The 18,296-nt window shown below is 35.8% G+C and overlaps 1 protein-coding gene across 1 annotated transcript; it reads left to right on the top strand.

Annotated features, from left to right (window-relative positions):
• Nucleotides 1–1,669: 1,669 nt before the first annotated feature.
• ANGPTL5 (angiopoietin like 5) lies at nucleotides 1,670–15,681 on the top strand. The gene is made up of 8 exons (XM_063393508.1): nucleotides 1,670–1,896; nucleotides 3,591–3,738; nucleotides 4,685–4,788; nucleotides 5,168–5,261; nucleotides 6,039–6,139; nucleotides 10,422–10,542; nucleotides 11,554–11,739; nucleotides 12,824–15,681. Exons 1-8 carry the CDS (start codon nucleotides 1,795–1,797, stop codon nucleotides 13,141–13,143), a joined length of 1,176 nt encoding a protein of 391 aa, XP_063249578.1. The 5' UTR covers nucleotides 1,670–1,794; the 3' UTR covers nucleotides 13,144–15,681.
• The last annotated feature ends 2,615 nt before the right edge of the window (nucleotides 15,682–18,296 follow it).

Genomic DNA, 18,296 nt, shown 5'->3' with positions numbered 1-18,296 from the left:
TTGATCTTGAGTAGTTACAGAATGGAAGGTCCTGCTCTGGCAGCTGGTTTGAAAGAAGTTTCATAAATTTTACTTTGGGCTGGACACTGATATTCCAGTGAAAGATAAAGACCAACTCTTAAAACTTTGTGGGATGGATTCTGAATTTATTACAAGTCTTATTTGAAGGTAGGAACATAGCTGTGCTGCTGCAGAAACCTATTTTTCTTTCCTTGTTGTTCCTGTGGAGGATTAATCTGCTGATGTCCTATAGTTTTTCTCCAAGCTGTCTAGGCAACTGCATGGGAGAAGTTAATGTTTTGACTGTTTTAACCTTCCTGCCTGAAATTTGTCACTCTGCCTATTTATGTACATAGAAAGAGGAAGAAAAACTGCTCATTTGCCCTTAATGTGATATTCAGAGAGTCATGGAAATCTTTTCACCTTCTTCCCGAGACTGACCTAATGATCACAACCTGCATCTTCTTGAGAGAGCATCAACTGATGCACCAATTAAACCCTAGTAAGTCTCATATTGGAAAACTATTATGCACCATGTGGTACTTTAGAAAAAATTAAAAATTTGATTTTGAGAGATACAAAAGAGCCAAAATTGTTCATAATTTCATGGGCAGTTGAATATACTAGTCTCAGTTACAGGTTCTTAGTACCATTTAGTTATTAATTTTTAAAGAAAACATTGGATTAATAAGTGCATTAATCCCTACTCCAATAAATGTTGATTGCTCCCAACAAATCTTAGTAGCAAAAGCTATTTCCAGTGTATTCCAGCTTTAAATAGAGGTGGAGATGAACCACATTATCAAGACAAATTTGGAACATTGTCTTGTACCAGTGTAAGGTGCAGTTGAACAGTGTATTCTGAAGATCCTTTAGACAGTGTATTTCACAATGGTACATTGGAAGCTGAGGTTTCATTCATTCAGCCAGATCACAAACAATTTAAATTCTCTAATATGTCTAAATTCTCTAAATATGTTGGACCTTACTGAACTTTTTTTTTTTGGTTAGACTATCAGATCCACTTTTAAGATACAAAAATAAGGGAATTGAGTGTATGAAATCTGTAAGTGCCTCATAGTTTTAATTAAGCTTCTGTGGACTACATTTAATTTTCTTCTTTTTCATGCCATTCTCTTGTACTTTGACTTTTTTCAGGGATAGAAATCATTGTTTTGAATGGTAGTCTTGGTACCTGTGTTACAATGGGTGGGCTACCAGTGAGACCAAAATCCTGCTGTTATTCTCCTGGTAAAAGATTTTCTATATAATACAAAGTACTAACTTAAAATAACGTTTTTTCAGTTTTCTATTTGAACTTACTTTCATGACATATTCCAAAATTACCTCCACAGCCTGTTCTAGCGCACTACCACCACAACAATACAGACACCTTAATTTTAATGATAAAAAACTTGGTAAAAAATTGAAAACATCAAGTAATACTAGTTTTTCTTTCAAGCAGCCTAGAACACTCATGCCAAATATACACAAATGCTCAAAAATAGCACATAAGAAAATCTGACAGAGTTTATCACAATGAAAATATATATGTTTGATGTGTCATGTAGAGGTGATAAGCAGTAATTTTCCCTAGGATGCAAGTACTAATATATAAATTCTACTCTGCAGTCGAAATGTGGTTTATTAAATCCAGGCAGTAAAAGAGTGATGTGTTGGCTGCCCTTTGTGCTGTAGACATTCCCAAATAGTTAGATCAGGCCTTCGTAGTGTACAATTCTTTCCACAGAAATTTGAAACCCATCAAAACATTTGCATTTCTTCAAGTAAAAGATGAACCACCACTTTAGTGTAACTTCATTTATTTGTCTTAATATTTTTTTGTTTGGTTTAGGAGAGACTGTCATAAACAATGGCGGACCTTGTTCACCTAAGGTAAGATTTTCTATACTTTGTTTAGATAGGATAATGAATGTAACTGAATGATTTCTCAGAAAAGTGACAGATGTTTTAAAAATACAGATTACCTTATTCAAGATAGATATGAAAATATAGAAGAATCAAGTATTTTCAAAAGAAACTACATTGAAATTGTAGGAACTCAGTATATTAGAACATTTTTGTGTTGATGTCCTTTATCACAGCTCTGTTTTTATGTCATATTTTTAATCTCATCTGCATGACTTTAAGTGCAGAGTAAGTATTGTTTTTGGCAGAGTCAGTTTTTGCTTGAATTGCTGAGATCAGACTTAATTGCTTGTTTCATGTTGGCTTTTGTTAAAGATAAATATTGATAAAAAATATTTGCTTAACAGCATTTAATTGAACATCTGGTGAGTAGCTGTGATAGCCCTGGAACAAGAAATACTTTCAAGTGTTCTATTTATAAGGTTTTAGTGATCTGTTTATAACTCTTACATAATTTCTCTTCCTTTATTTTGTGCTTATTTCAAAATCAAAGAAACATATTCTTTTACTTGTCTACCATTCTCCAGGCACAAAATGCAATTATAGTAGTAATTCAAAAAACCTTTTTTTGTAAAATTCCTTTGTTAACATCTTTTAAAAATTTTTACTTTCACTTTTTAAGAGGAAAAATCAGGGAAGAAACCCTTTTCAGTGCCTGCTGGTGTAGTACCAATTCCAGAAAGAGAAAACTGGAGCAGGAAAGAACAACTATATTGAAGGTGTATTCAAGTCTAAATAAGTTTTGTTTTTCATTAAAATGTTGACAGTTCTAAGGATCCTATTTGAGAACACACTATGTGAACATAATGCAAATGATTTGCTGAGATTATGAAATCATCAAACAAAGGCTCATACAAAAATATGTTGCTTAGTCTTTTGACAATGACACATATTTTGGGAATTAGTTTTAGTAATTTCTCTAAGTGATGATTCAGAGGCATTCCCTTATTTTATGTCACATGGCACCATGGAAAAAAACCTCTTAAATGTGAAAATATAATTTTAAAATAACAGTAACAGGTGAAACTACTTTTACTAATGCTATTATTGTCACAATTTCAGATAATTGTGTGTTCATGAATACTCTGCCTTTATTCTTTCCCCTATAAGAACATCTAAAATTTTTTTCATGTTGAATTGGTCTGCAAATCTTCTCACAACTGCTTGTGTGCATAAGTTAAAAACTTATGCAGGTATTTCCCTGATCAGCATCTAAATAATGAATTTAGGGATTTTCAAGTAAAAGTTGGTAAATATCTGGTAAATCCAAAACCCTGTTCCTTTCCACTGAAAATAAGTCCCTTAGCATTTGAGATGTCTATTGGGTGTGGTGATTCCTGAAATGCTGGATTTGCAAATTTTTGCCTCCAACTTACAGTGCTCACAAGTAGAATACCTTACCAGAAATGGTGGTGGTATTTTTTTAATTTATAGAGATTATTCTTTACCCCTGACACTACTTTTTTCTTGTGAGATATGGCTAAGCAGAGAACATCTAATCAGTTTTGGTCACAGCTCTGTCAATTATTATTTGATACAGCTTTTACAAAACAGGTTTTGAAGGAAGTCCTGTGAAGCAATCTACTTCATTTTGACAGACTGAGCTATTTTATGTGTGCTTTATGTTCAATTTATTTCCCCCTCCATTGTTTGGTACACAGGACACAATGAATGTTGGAGCTGTGGAGAAACTACTCCAAGCAGAAGAGAAAAATAAATCTGCAGATATTTCAAAACAAAAAGAACAGTGCCTTGTACCATGTGATGCTCAAGCTAAAATTTTACGAGAGGACAAACATTACATGTGCAGTATGTATTCATAAAGAATACTTTTAGTGATGAGCTATGCAGTGCCGTGCTATGCAATCCTCTTCTCTCCTCTGCTACGCTATGCTGTGCAAACTTATTTTTTAATCTTCTTGAGCACATGTGACAGCCTTGTGACCCTGCTGCCCAAACTGTGTATTGTCCAGAAAATCTGAGGTACCCTGTCTTTGGGATGCAGCTGGTGTGACAAAGTATAATCATAGTTGAAGACAGGCAAATCCAAGCAGATGCACAACCCACCTAGATCTGGAAGTGGACGATGTCTATTCCTCATTTAAATGTCATAGCTGGATGTGGGGGTGTAAGTGGGAAGTAGTTAATTAGTTAGTTAGTTACATGGGAGTAAATGTGTACTTCACCTTACCTTTTACAGAGGCTTACACAGGATATTCTCTATTCACTACTTGACAAACTACACAGCAAATTATACAACCAGCTTCTGAAAATAATTGTGTAAATTCTTGGTTTTCACATATGACTTTAAAATATATATTATTAATTATATGCCATTATGATGATCATCATGATTTTTAGCATCAGAGGAAAAACTAGGAGTGGTACAATGAATGAATAAACATAAGGTGACAAGAAACCTTATATATCTCTGTCGTTTATCATATGCATTTATATTTTCATGATATCCATTAACTGGTTGTCCAGTTTACCCAAGGATAGGAATAATTTCTTCTTCAAAACACGAGAAAGCCATCACTTAAGATGTCTTTACTGCAATCAGAAAGTCTGAAGTTTATAACACCTTTGGCTTTTTAATCTGTGGTCTCTGTATTACTTTCATTTCACTTTTGGGTGCTGTAAGGTAAAACACCTTCAATATTCACTTAGATGTCATAAATAAGTATGTTGTCATTTAGCTGAGAATATTTCTGGCATTGTGCAAACAAAGTGGATGAACACATTTCTTTTGAAGGAAATTTGCAGAACTCTCTTGCTGAATATGCCAGAGGTACTAAAAAACTGGTAAGAGACATGATGGATGATCAACAGTCTTCACTGGATTACCTTTCTAATCAGGTACTTTTTTTCTTTATTATAAAGATTTGTATTTGTTATTTCTCACAGCAGGTGTTGTCTTTCTGAGGAAAAATAGGGCTTATTAAACCATTAAATTGTCATTAAACCTGTAGTATTAGAGCGTCTTATCACCAGTCCATGTACCTCTGGTAGGGTGTGAGCTCCATTTCTATGAGGAGTGGTAAGCACCCCGTTTCACAACTTAGAGTCATACATTGCAGTAGGGAAAGTGGAGGACCATTCCTTCACATTGGTACAAATTACTGCACGTCACAAAAATTAACTTCAGGTTATGTTTACTAGGAATCAGAAAAAAGTCTTTAGAATGTAGAATTTTGCATTGCAACCTAATTAAAAGATCTTTTATTTGAATTTACAGGTAAATGAACTCTTGAACAAACTTGTTCTTTTGAACACAGTAATTTTGAGAAAACATCTGGATCCACTTCCTTATAAAGCAGTTCAATCTCATGGTAAGTATTTTTCAGATATAGTCTTGACACCTTCCCTTTTTATCTTTGTATCTTGAAAAGGAGCTAATTAAAGCAAAGGTAAGCAATTTCAACATGACATTTATCCTGTGTTAGTAACATATAAACTCTGGAAACTTAAGACACTGTTTAAAAACTTATCATAAATACTGCTTTAAATCATTTACAACTGACAACTCTGGGCATCCTATTTAGCATACTGATTTTTATGTAAAACATCAAGTATGATTATCAGCTAATAAGTGATCTGAGGCTGCTGAATGGTATATTCTTTTGCAATGAAATAAAGTATGCTCTGCATCTGCAGTGTCCTTATTCAAATGGAATGTTTTTCATGTATACTTTGTGATGGAAAGGCTTTTACAAGTATTAATACAAATATCTGTAGGAAAAAGACATCATTTCTCAGATGTCTTTTTAACAGTACAGGTGTTATAAATAAAATGAAAAAAAAAATCTGTAAATTGACCCAGATACATAATATTTAATTTCATATAGGTATGTATCATATCTATTAAGATTAGAAAGAACTTTGTCTATGCAGTATCATTTGTACTTACTTAGAAGCTAAATGGTGTTTAGAAAATTTTAACTTACAGGATAAATTCATGACAAAGCATGATTTTAAAGTTTGCATGAGAAGAAAATTATATTTTAAATAATTCATGCCACCATGAAAAGTAATATTCCTGTATTCATCTGTATTTTTTTAAAAACCTTTTTTCCTAAAGAACTCCCTTGAATACCTTTTGTCTCTAGGTTTGGACTGCACTCATATTAAAGATACTGTTGGTTCTGTTTCAAAAACTCCAAGTGGTCTGTACATTATCCATCCAGAAGGATCAAATTATCCTTTTGAGGTAATACACTTATTATTATAGTCACAATTTGCTTGAGAATATACATTTAGAATACTTTTGATAGACTTAAAGTGTTTTCCATGACAATTTCTCAACAGATGAATGAAAAATGTATTAAATCATCTGCACGTGTCTGCTATTACTATAATTGGGACAAGTTTCTTGCTTTCTACAAAGAAATTTAATCTCTGTCATAAGAGCCAATTGCCAGTTTTTATATGCAGTGAAAAATACCTAAGAGGAAAACCCATGGTGTTTTCCAGCACCTCTTTTGGATTTGGAGAAGAGCTGTTCTTTTCTGTTTTAGAGATGGAAAACTGAAGAGCAATTGACTGATCCATTTGGCTTTTAAGATGGGACTTTTAGATTTTGAGTGATTCTGCTGCATAACATTCCCTTCTCTTGTGATGGGACTCCGCTGATGCAGTCATCCTAGTGTGGGTGCAGATGTGCCTTGGTTTGAGGAGTAGGTGCTTAGCTCTTGTCTCAGTATCATGATAATCCAGTCTTGAGGCACGGAGGCCTCTAAAATTGCGGTTTTCCTATCCAGTTTGCAGGATTTATATTCCTAAGAAAAGTATATATATATATATATATATATATATATCCCTAAAACAAACTGCTGCGATCATGCTTCCTATCGCTGCCTGCACTTCATGTAATTTCTCAGATTAATAGTGCTCATCTAGAAGAAGGGAATCTTGGGCTAATTTCCTCAGACTCAGAATATTAAGATCCTTGCAAGAACAAGGAATATTTTGTTTTATGTGTTTATTTCAATTTCAGGTTGTTCTATTTAGAGTAGGCCTTATACATAGTGGAAAGGCAGATATGGCACTTTCAAACCTTCAACTTTGCCGTACAGGTTGAGGTCATTATTTTTTGAAGAAAAAGAGGAATTTAAGCCAACTAATAACTACCAAAGTTTAATATCTAACTTTATAGTGTTCCTTTATGTGCAATAAAGGAAGGATGAATACCTTTATCTCTAGCCAAGAGAAGCCCTTCAATATGCTACAAAAGGGAGCTTACACTGGTTAAGAAAAGGTTTCAGAATTATGCTGGCATCTCAAAAGAAGAATATACTTGATTCTGCAGCCTTTGATATAAAAACCTGTCGTTGTTTCCATACAATGCAGTGAGCTCAAGAAAAAGATCTGTAACTCATCAATAAATTGCTTCCATTTAAAAGAAAGGCAAAGACGTGTTGCAGTGTTTACAGAACAACCATATTTGTCATATGAACAAAATGCTACCATAGCAAAAAATTTCTATTTCAAAATTTCTTCTGGATTGAAAGTGATTCCAGAAATATAAAAGAAAAGTCATAGCAATTTGATTAAAAGAACAAAGTAACAATAAATAATGAGAAGAATGTTTGCAGTCATGAGTGTCCCGTTTCTTGTCTGGTAAATGTTGCACAGAACTTAAAAGACAATGCCAAAAAGCTCTCAGAGAGAAACATCTAAAATATATGTTCCATAAAGAATGTTATTTTAAGGAAAACTATTTAATGTGAATTCTTTCATGTGTTGAAGCACAAAAGGAGTACAAGAGAAATGATAGATAGACAAATATATCAAGATATTAAAATATAAACAAGAAATTTTAATGCATCTTTTAGAGGCTGATAGGCAAGAGTTCTAAATGTTCTGCAGACCATCAAAATAAGAAAAAATACAGAGGCAGAAAATCATAGTAAGAGACTGAAAAACAGGAAACAAACCCAACATGAAACCATTTATTTCAGTGAGGACCTTTGCAGCAATAAGATGCCTTTTTATGCAATGGAACCTAAATGAAAATGTATTTAGAATAATATACATAAAGATATCAGTTAAATGAAAACTATTTAGATGACATGATCCCATTCTTATTTTTCATGTTTGATACCTCATGTTTCCAAAAGTGAGTATAGATTTTGATGCTTAACTTGGGCTAATTGAACTCCAGATTCCAGGAGCAATAAGAATATCTAGCATTAGTGGTAATGGCAGGTTACTGTCACCTCAGAAAGTTACTCTCAAATAGGCTTTTGCCTGAGCATTTATTCATGAGGTGATTAAAACAAATTTCACTTTTGGAAAAATGAACCATGATCCATCTCTGATACATTTTTCAATCAGTAAATTTAGATCAGTGATATTTTTCAGTTGGATCCGACAAACTAAACAGTTGTTTAGAATATACCTCTTATATATACTGCAGATGGAAAGGGAAGAAATATTCAGCAGAAGTGTCCTCTTCTCATTTAATTTAGGTTGTACCTGGCACAGTGATGCCCTTCATACCTTTCATGATATGAGACATAAAGCAAACTGTAAAGCAGATTAACTATTATAAGGCTTTACAATTGCAACATTTCCCTAAGGGATTAAGAAAACTACACAGCTATAACTGTATTTTTTTGTATCTATCTAATATTCTTATTTAGCTGGTGTATGTATTGGTACTGTATCTAACTGGATGATGACCTCTCATGTAGAACCATACCTGCTCCTTCTGTGAGTTATCAACACTCTCACTGATTTATATTGGACTGAAGACTGATGTTGTGACCAAGTGGGCTCCTCATAGTATTTCTGACTCATAGGCAAAGGAGTGGCCAAGCATGCAGTCATCTTCTCAGGACAGTGGATGAGGCAATGGGATTATTTTGAATGAGGTTTAGGTATTTTCATCTAAATATTCATTTTGGAATCTTCTATGCTTCTTTTTATTCCAGTTCTATCCTCCTGGGGTGACTGAAATAAGCATGTGATTCTCCAGGGAATAAAAGTCACAATTTTTTTCCATGCACATGAACCTTACTATGATTCATGTAGTATTTGTTTTGCAACAATCACTCAAAGCATCTTACTTGAAGAGCCAAGATCCCTCAGGTTGTATTAGATCAAATTGCAGCTCTGTCCTGTTGCTTTCTTGTCATTCATTGAGAAGACATTGTTAAATCACAGAGACTCTGACTACGATGTTGATGTTTTCCTGCTAAGGAGCAAGTCTGGTTTCCTGAAGAATATCTGGCTACTACAGGCAATGGAGGTGCAACATACAATGTCTACCACAAATCTTCCTGAGGCTTAAACTGACTTACACCTAGTTTCCCCTGTTATCAGCTGGCTAAGACTGCAAATCTCTCTTTCCTGAAGCATGTTTCATTTTGTACATTTCCTGTAATGTCAAAAAAATTCTTACTTTACTCCATCACTTGTGCATTGGCTTAATGTTATCACAGTCAACATTATGTTCTGAACTTACTTTTGTTATTGCAATAAGCTTATGGGCTTGCTACCTATAAGCATTTTCCAGGTTAATTCTCCTGATATTAGTCACATTTGGAGACAAAAACGAGCCCCTGTTTTTGTAGTGCAGTGTATAAATGTGCAAAATGATCTTTCTACATTAGATTCCCAGATTTTATAACCTCAATTAGAACTGATCAAGATTTGGCACTGCAGATATACACAGAAAAGTCAATTACATATCTTAAGTTAGATGGACTGAGGAGAAAACTTGCCACATAATGTGATATTCCAAAGCAGAACAGATGGCAGCTGGACCGCTGCCATTGGACATACTGCTGGGCACAAATTTTAGCAAAGACTCATAAAGACTCATAAATTTGAGAGTTGATCTTATGTGTTCAGTGGTACTACTCAGTTGCAGGCAGTTATATGTTCACATTGGGACTTCCCTGGATCTGGGCCACTTCTTATGTAGAGGTTTTTGCTGCTGCAAATTATTGTTGTATGCTGGGTTATTGCTATCACTGTTTTCCATTTCCTCACCCTTATTAAAGGCTCTAAATTTCCAGGCACCACAAACACAGTATTCTCTGGAAGAAGGCATGATGGTGATGGAGAACATATAGGAAGTTGTGTGTATTTTGCTTTGCTGAAATAAAAGCAAAATATTCAGTGTTGTTACCTGTATCAATGATATTTTGCCTGATTGATACATGGCATTGCAAGTTGCTTCCCTTTCATACTATAAATGTTACAGTGACATTTATCAAAGCTTATGTATTATATCTGTTATGAGCAGATTATTACACACAGCAGTTTCTACAAGTTGAAGAAATATCCAAATCAAACAGTTCAACAAGAACTTACAAGAAACTACTGCAGCTTCATTTTTTATTTTCTTTGAGCTTTTTTTTTTAAAGATATTTGAAAAGTATGTTACTTAGCAAAACTCTGAATAATCCACCTTTAATTAATTAAGACATGTTTTTCATTAGAGCTGCTTCAAGAATGCCTAATCATGTCTATGTCTATTTTAGGTCTTGTGTGACATGGATTTTCGAGGAGGTGGATGGACCGTGGTTCAGAAAAGAACTGATGGAATTGTTCAGTTTCAGAGAACATGGTCTGAATATCTCGATGGATTTGGTGACCTTACTGGTAATAACTTTAAATACTCTAAAGTGCTTTAGATCCCACATTTCTCCTGTTTGATTTACCACTAAATTGCGTGGTAGTTTTAGTTGTATGAAGTTCTTGTTTTTTAAAAGTCTTATTTTTACTTCAGGATGTTTTTTTAATCAAATCAGATGTGTGATCTTCCCTATAATGACTGCTACCCCACTAGAGCTCTTGCAATCTCTCAAGTGTGTTTAAAATATTATATTTTCTGCTTGAAATAATTTATAGATTGTATTTCCTCTCTTTTCAGATTTAAAAAAAAAAAAGGTGCCTTTGTTGGTTTGAATCACTTTTGCAAAATATTTCCTTAGAACAGAGAAAACTCAATATTTCACCTTAAGGCATACAAAGTTATAAACAATGGAAATATTTCAGTAGCTTATACCAACACAACTGTGATATTAATTTTTTATTGACACCTTTAATCCCACAAGTCTAAACCCATTTGCTTTTTCAGAATTTTATCTGGGATTGCAATGGAAGCATGCAGCTTTTCTGTACAAAAAAGCACAGCTCATATGAGGCTATAAGTGTGATTTATGGAGGCAGAAAATCTCAAGAACAGGGCTCAAATTTTGAGAATAGGGTTTGCAATTTTTTTTTGCATTTCATAGAATGCTAACATTTATCATTTCTCAGCATTGCCCTTAGGACTGCTACTGAGTTCTGTTCATGCAAGTGGATCTTCAGCACATCAAATTCTTGTGGTCTTCTAAGATGTATTGCAGATGAATATTTGAAATCTATCATCTGGACAATTTTCTAAAAAATATCACATAGAGAAAATGATGATGCACACATGGGAATTCTTAGGGATTTCCTAAGGAAGTAGGAACATTACTCTGTTCCTTCATTAGTCTTTCAAAGGAATATAAGTCATCATCCAACTTTTATTACATTTGGTTCAGGAAGGAAAGTAAAAAACCAGAAACAATCACTTTTTCTTTTACAGTTCCCATTTCTAAACTATATATTATATTTCTCTTTAAGGAGAATTTTGGCTTGGACTGAGGAAGATTTTTGACATAGTAAATCAAAAAGCCACTCATTTCAGTCTTTATGTGGATTTGGAATCAGAAAATGACAAGCATGCCTATGCATCATATGATGGATTTTGGATAGAGGATGAAGCATGTTCTTTTAAGATCCATTTGGGGCATTATTCAGGAAATGCTGGTAAGAACTCCCTTTGAAGTATTTAAAGGTAGTTGTTCCCTTTCTTAATATGAACAAAATGCATTTGAAAGAAAAATAATTAACTTAAAAAGTTTATTTCTAATATGTTTTTCTCTGTATATCATAAACATTTATGCGGATAAATTTTTAATTATGTGGTGATCAGTTATGCCTGTAATTAAAAAAAAGAAGAAAATTGAACGGGATATATATAAAAAATAAATAAGGGATTTTGTCGGTGTTAGTGTTCATTTACCTAATTTACAATTAGGTTTATTTACCTTATGGTGCAATTTTTTAGGTGGCCATTATCTCATCACAGATGTTATTGGCAGTCTTCCTGATGATGTTTTGGATAATTCAGAAGTGCCCAGATAGTCATGTACAAAGGAGAGAGAAATAAAGTGACTGGAACAAAGCTGGCCTACAGCGTGTAGCAGTTGCTGGGTGATACATCGGCACAAATTAATCCCAGACCTCCCTTAATAGCATAAATATACTAAACATGCAAAGATTTGCATTAAGCATGGCATCATGTCTTACTGCTTTTTTCCATGTTATGCAAGAATGGTCTTTATTATCAATGAAACAGTTCCTCTCTAAAGGTGTTGGTGCTTTACTCTGTGAAAAATACTATTTCTTCAGTAAGTTCTTGAGTAAGACAACAGAGAGAGTAATAACTGACCTTTGTGTTTTAACAATTCCATCTTGTTTCATGACTCACTCTGGGACTTTGGACATGTTACTGGAAAATCTGAAGTTACAATCCTTTTTGTTTACTGTTATAATTTCTTCCTCTGTCTTTGAGAACTGAAGCCTTTACCTTCACAGCTGGCATGTATCACTAAAAGCAACAAAAATACAAAGACATTTCATTGAATTTCAACTCTTCCATATTTCTCAGTATTTTATTCTTTTTTTCCCCTGCATTGTTAGCACTTTCACAGCTCATTATGTGGTGCTCTTGAAGCGCTTTTGGAGAATTCTAGTTTTCTAATAAATTCAGAGGAGAAGTGTGCATCAAGTAAGAAACATTTCTCTGTAAATAACTTTTTTATTGTTCTGTTTTATCTGTTGTGCTTAGGTGATGCATTTAGAGGATATAGAAGAGAAGATAACCAAAATTCCATGCCTTTCAGCACTTTTGATGTTGATAATGATGGCTGCAGGCCAAGGTGCACTGTTAAAGGACAGCCAGTGAAGAGCTGCAGTAACTTCAGTGATAACACGGGGTGGTGGTTCAACAAGTGTGGCCTTGCAAATCTTAACGGTGTCCATCGCTACACAGGGAGATTCCTTGCAACTGGGATTCACTGGGATACATGGACAGTGAACAAAAAACCAGTCAAAATTAAATCAGTTTCAATGAAAATTCGGAGAACCAATTATCCATATTTCCATTAACATATGAAAATAGAAATATCTCTGCCCTTGCAATTATGTGGAGTGATGTATCACTACAATCATAAATACTTTTCATCTTCACTTGAACAGTTCAGTCTTAAAACTCTATTAGATATTTCTATAATAGAGTTACTCATTTTTATTATGAAATGTCAGCATTTATAGTGTTCCAGCTTGAGAAAGAAGGTTCTACAAAGAACTGGGTTTTCAGAAAAAGGGTTAAATTGAGTGTTTGTCAGCTTTTATTCAATTGCTTCTTGTAAAACCTCAGAACCAGCAGAAAAAAATATAAGAAGAAATGTAATGCTGACTTTTGAATGCGCTTTTTCTATGCTCTCCACATAACTAAATTGGCAAGAAGTTTCAGCAAATTTTGTTTTAAGAAAACATATACCTGCCATTTTCATCACAATATTTTGGAAAATACTTCATCTTAAGTTAAATTTCCAGAATCAGCTTTTCTTTCTATATTCCTTATCAGGCAAGATAACAATTGTTTCAATGTATAAATAAGGTTTTGTACACCATCAGGGCCCAATTTTTATACAAGTTGGGTTGATAGTGAAATTCAAGAACTATGAACAGTTTTATATTTAATTTTCATAGTCACTGTATTTCATAATCCAATTTTGACTCTACCATTGTCTATTTCACAATTCACTACAAATGAACGTGGTATTTTTCAAAGGAAACATATAGCTTTTCATATAACATTTGCAGTGTTAATTTTGGGGTATATGGGCCTGATCTTATGTTTTTCATTCTTAGTGGCTTTCACTTTGTGAATGAACATGTGATAATGAATAAAACCAACTTAAATTGTGTAAACACATTAAAAACAAAGGATTGTGAATTCTTTGAATTTCTGTCAGTAAAAATAGAATAATGTCAATAAAAATATGAATATTGTCAGTACAGTGTTTCTGGAACCAGGCATCAAATCTGTAGCAGCTAGATGTGATATTTCTCATCTTTGCTTCAGTTTCAGCAGACCAACTCTGTAGTAGCATGTGGAATGAAAATATTTAAAACTCCATGATTTTCCTCTTTGCTGTTTTTTATTTTTACCAAGCATTAGTCCAGTGAGCAGAAACCATCATCAGTTCAGAACCACCACGGTTTAGGTCTTCTTCCTAAAGATTTATGTAGCCATAGGAGGAAACTAAGCTTTTCATAGGGTATGTTACAATGTTAAGGGGGAATTTGTTGTATGTTTGACTAGTCTTTAACAGTTGGACGTCAAAAGTTGCTAAAAGCAGGTTTCCTCTCTGCTAGAGGAAAACTGAGGACTGTGCTTATGGGGATACCTACAGGAGAAGCATGGTAGGAAGTAGCTTGAGGAATAATCACAGGCCTTGTAGGGGCATTGTGAGAAAGGGGATAGGTCCTGCTCTTGGGGAAGACTGAATTCTCTGAGCACAGTGGAGGTTTGTTTTTGTCAGACACTGGAGTCTTGGGATATTAGAGGTGGAGAGATTGTCTGTGCACCCTCTTCAGCCTGCCCTCACAGCAGCCTGATTACGAGTGCAACAGCTTTGAACAGCAGCCTGGACCCAGCAGACTTGTAAAGGTAGATGCTTAAATTAAATAATGCTTCTGCACTAAGATTAACAAGAACTGGAGCTTTAAAAGGGTATTAATTCTGGCTGCAAGTCTGGATGTTATCAATTTATTAGGGCTCTTATGACAGAAAGAGTCCTCAGCCTGTGGCACAAGAATCCTACTGAACAATGCCAGTGGGTAAATTTCATGGAAATGTAATGGATTTAATGAAAGCCTCAAACTTTGGTGGTATGGTCTCTGTTCTGACAACCAGGTCCAAGCTTATGAGCAGGAGTCTAAGTTGGTACTTTGGATGTATATAGCTATATTCTACTGACACCCTGAGGCTGCTTTTGGCTTAATTAGAATTCCTGCTTAAAAATTAAGATGGCAAATGAAGATTGTAGACTTGTCCTGGCAGATATTACCACATTTAATTATGAGGTTTACTCTCCCCATTGTCAGCATTGGCTAGATTAGCTGGCAGAAAAAAATCTTAAAGGAGATGGGCCTGAAAAGATAATTAGAGATTAAAGAATCATTCTTGCAAATAGACATTGTTTTAAAATGTAGAGTATGCCTGGAAAATCAAAGTGCTAGAGATTAGTTGACAGCTTCCTGGTGCATATCTGAAATACAGTAATGACAAGAGTTTCCATGTGATAGATGGCTATTGTCTTCAAAGATTCATTCCATTTCCTCCCTAGTAACAAAAAACCTGGGAAAACAAATAAATTTTTAGTTAAACACAGAGAATTTTAAAGGACATTGAACTGTCTCCAGTGGCCTATGTTTCACATTTTCAGCTGATAGTTCCCAGCTGTCATAGGATGGCATGAGATTTGTCTGGCCCTATATTTAGGGCTGGTAATTAGTTGGTTATTTCCCAAACAGTCTTGTTTCAACTAGAATATAAGGGAACATGTTGGGTCTAGCATAATAAGAGAAACCAATTGACTGTTTCAAATAAAGAGTACCTTAGTTTAACTGCACTTAATATCTGCTCCAGGAATGATACTTCAAACTATGAGAAGTTGCCATTAAAAGACACGTAATCTCTGATGCTACAAAACTGTGCTTCTTTGTTTTCTTTTTCCAATAGTATGTCTTCAATTTGTAAATCTCAGTTTGGTGAACTCAAATTGTTTAGTTATTTGACCATTCTGGCCACAAGGAACCTTTTTGGTGACTTTAATTTTGTTTTGCATGTCTCCCTCTGAAGTATGCCCTATGTTGTCCGATTGCCAAACCAGAAGCCAGCAGAGACAATCCCTTGGCATGGGAGAAGTGCTTTGTGGAATTTCTGTTGGTATGGCTGTGTAGAGAATTAAGTTATTTACAGAAGGGGTACTGGAAATGGGGTACTGCACACCCCATTTCCAGGCTGGGTATTGATCTGCCAGGTGTTCTGATCTATAAAGACAGGATGCTCTTTATTTAGCAGCTCATTGTAAAATGAGTTAAAATTGAGAAAAGAAAAACATCTATGGCTTTCAGTGGACACAGATTTTGCTGATGGTCTATATTCATGGACCAGAAGTTACTACTTTACAACCTGTTCTAATGAATATTTCTTATACAGAACAGTGCAAATAACACTGCACTATTCAGAATTGTACAAAGATATAAGTATGGAAGGGAATGGTCCTCTAATTACAGAAAGCTTTTTTGCTCCATCATTTCAATTTTTAGCCTTGTATGTGTCTCTGTGTGTAGAAATCACACATAAGCAGACAAATCCAGGTATGTTTTTCCAGTGCAATTCTAAGAGAGGCAGAAGGCTGCTCGTACTGTATCAAAGGGGCTCACAACCATATATGTTCCATGTATTATCCTCCACTGCCTCAGCTTTTCCCCAGCCTCATCTGATCCGACAGTTTGGGGTTTCGTGCTTGTGGCAGGATGTCCTTGACAGGGGGCTCAGGCGAGGCTGTCTAACAAAAACAAGCCTTCAGAAGAAAAACAGGTCACCTTTGTCCAATAAAGCTTTGTTATAAAAACCATTCAAAACTGAGAGCGTTTTTCCAGGTCTCTCCTCCGCTGCCAAGGGTCTGCATTCCCACCCGGCTCCAAACCCGGCGGGGCCCGCGGCGCAACCCGTGTGCTCGGGCAGCCGCTAGGGGGCGCCAAAGCGCCGGGCGCGCCCCGCGCTCGGGCCCTTCCCTTCCCTTCCCTTCCCTTCCCTTCCCTTCCCTTCCCTTCCCTTCCCTTCCCTTCCCTTCCCTTCCCTTCCCTTCCCTTCCCTTCCCTTCCCTTCCCTTCCCTTCCCTTCCCTTCCCTTCCCTTCCCTTCCCTTCCCTTCCCTTCCCTTCCCTTCCCTTCCCTTCCCTTCCCTTCCCTTCCCTTCCCTTCCCTTCCCTTCCCTCCCCTCCCCTCCCCTCCCCTCCCCTCCCCTCCCCTCCCCTCCCCTCCCCTCCCCTCCCCTCCCCTCCCCTCCCCTCCCCTCCCCTCCCCTCCCCATACGCAATCTAAACCTCACCCGGTGCTCCTGTGTTCACAGACATTGTCACTAGGTCAGGGAGCCCCTGCACCAGAGGTTTCTGGAGTCTGTGTCTTGTTTTACCGTGACAGCTTCCACAGGCATGTGCTCTAGGCTCCCATCAGGTGTGATGGATCTTTGGATGAAGACTGTGTAATGGGAATATGTGGGGTGAGAAATCTTCTGTAAGTGCTCAGAAGTTGCATTCACAGAGATGGATGCAGGAAGCCCTTCCTGGTTAAGGTGGGAAGGATAAGCTTTGGCTGTGCTTTAATGTCACTGTGCTTAATGCCTCTTGTGCCTGGGTGCCAGCCAGACCCTCATCCTCTGATGCACCTGACTTTTCATGAAGAAGGAATGCATGGCATTTCCTAGGCGGGCATTAGAGGACATTTCGAGCAGGTGCTGGTCAGAACACTCACCAGGTCAGGACTTCTGAGTTCACTGTGTACCCACACTAAGTGCAGAGGGAGAAGATGTCACCCTGTCCCTCCTTATGCCTCTTTTCCTGGACCATGTACAAAAACATAGATTTGTGTCCCTCAGCTGAAACAGGGCTGGGGAAACTATGAGATATACAGGAAAATTAGGTCAGTTCTTCCAGTCTCAGCTATTTTGCAGTATTTAGCTGCAGACAAAAAAATGTCAAAATCCAATCAATTTTCTACAATGAACAGATCTAAAATAGAATGCATTTTTTCTTTGGTTTTGTTGGTTTTTTTTTCCTTGTGTTGCAAAACTAAATACATGAGTTATGAAACAGAACTCAACACAGACACACAAGTACGAAACCAAGTATTTAAAAAATAAGACTTCATATTGTATGTCTCCTGCCTATGACAACAGATTACTTTTTGTATTTGCAGCTATTTCTGCCTCATAATATTCAATAAGGTCCTGTATTGTTGCAAGGTTAAATATTTTTTAAACTTTTCTAGCATTCTAGTTTAATTCTGATCAAATCACATTGGCAGTCCTCTAAAATGCTGAGAAATAAACAGATTCAGCAAGTCAGAGTACAAAAGTTGAGTAGGTCCTAGAAATATAAAAGAATATTTTGTACAAAGCCTTTTAGCTATTACAATTTTAATAGCTTCTTTCTTATCCAGAATTTGCAATCAGAAGAAAAGGT

Source organism: Prinia subflava, chromosome 3 (assembly GCF_021018805.1).
Source record: "Prinia subflava isolate CZ2003 ecotype Zambia chromosome 3, Cam_Psub_1.2, whole genome shotgun sequence".
NCBI lineage: Eukaryota > Metazoa > Chordata > Aves > Passeriformes > Cisticolidae > Prinia > Prinia subflava.
This window is presented reverse-complemented; position numbering and strand designations above follow the sequence as displayed.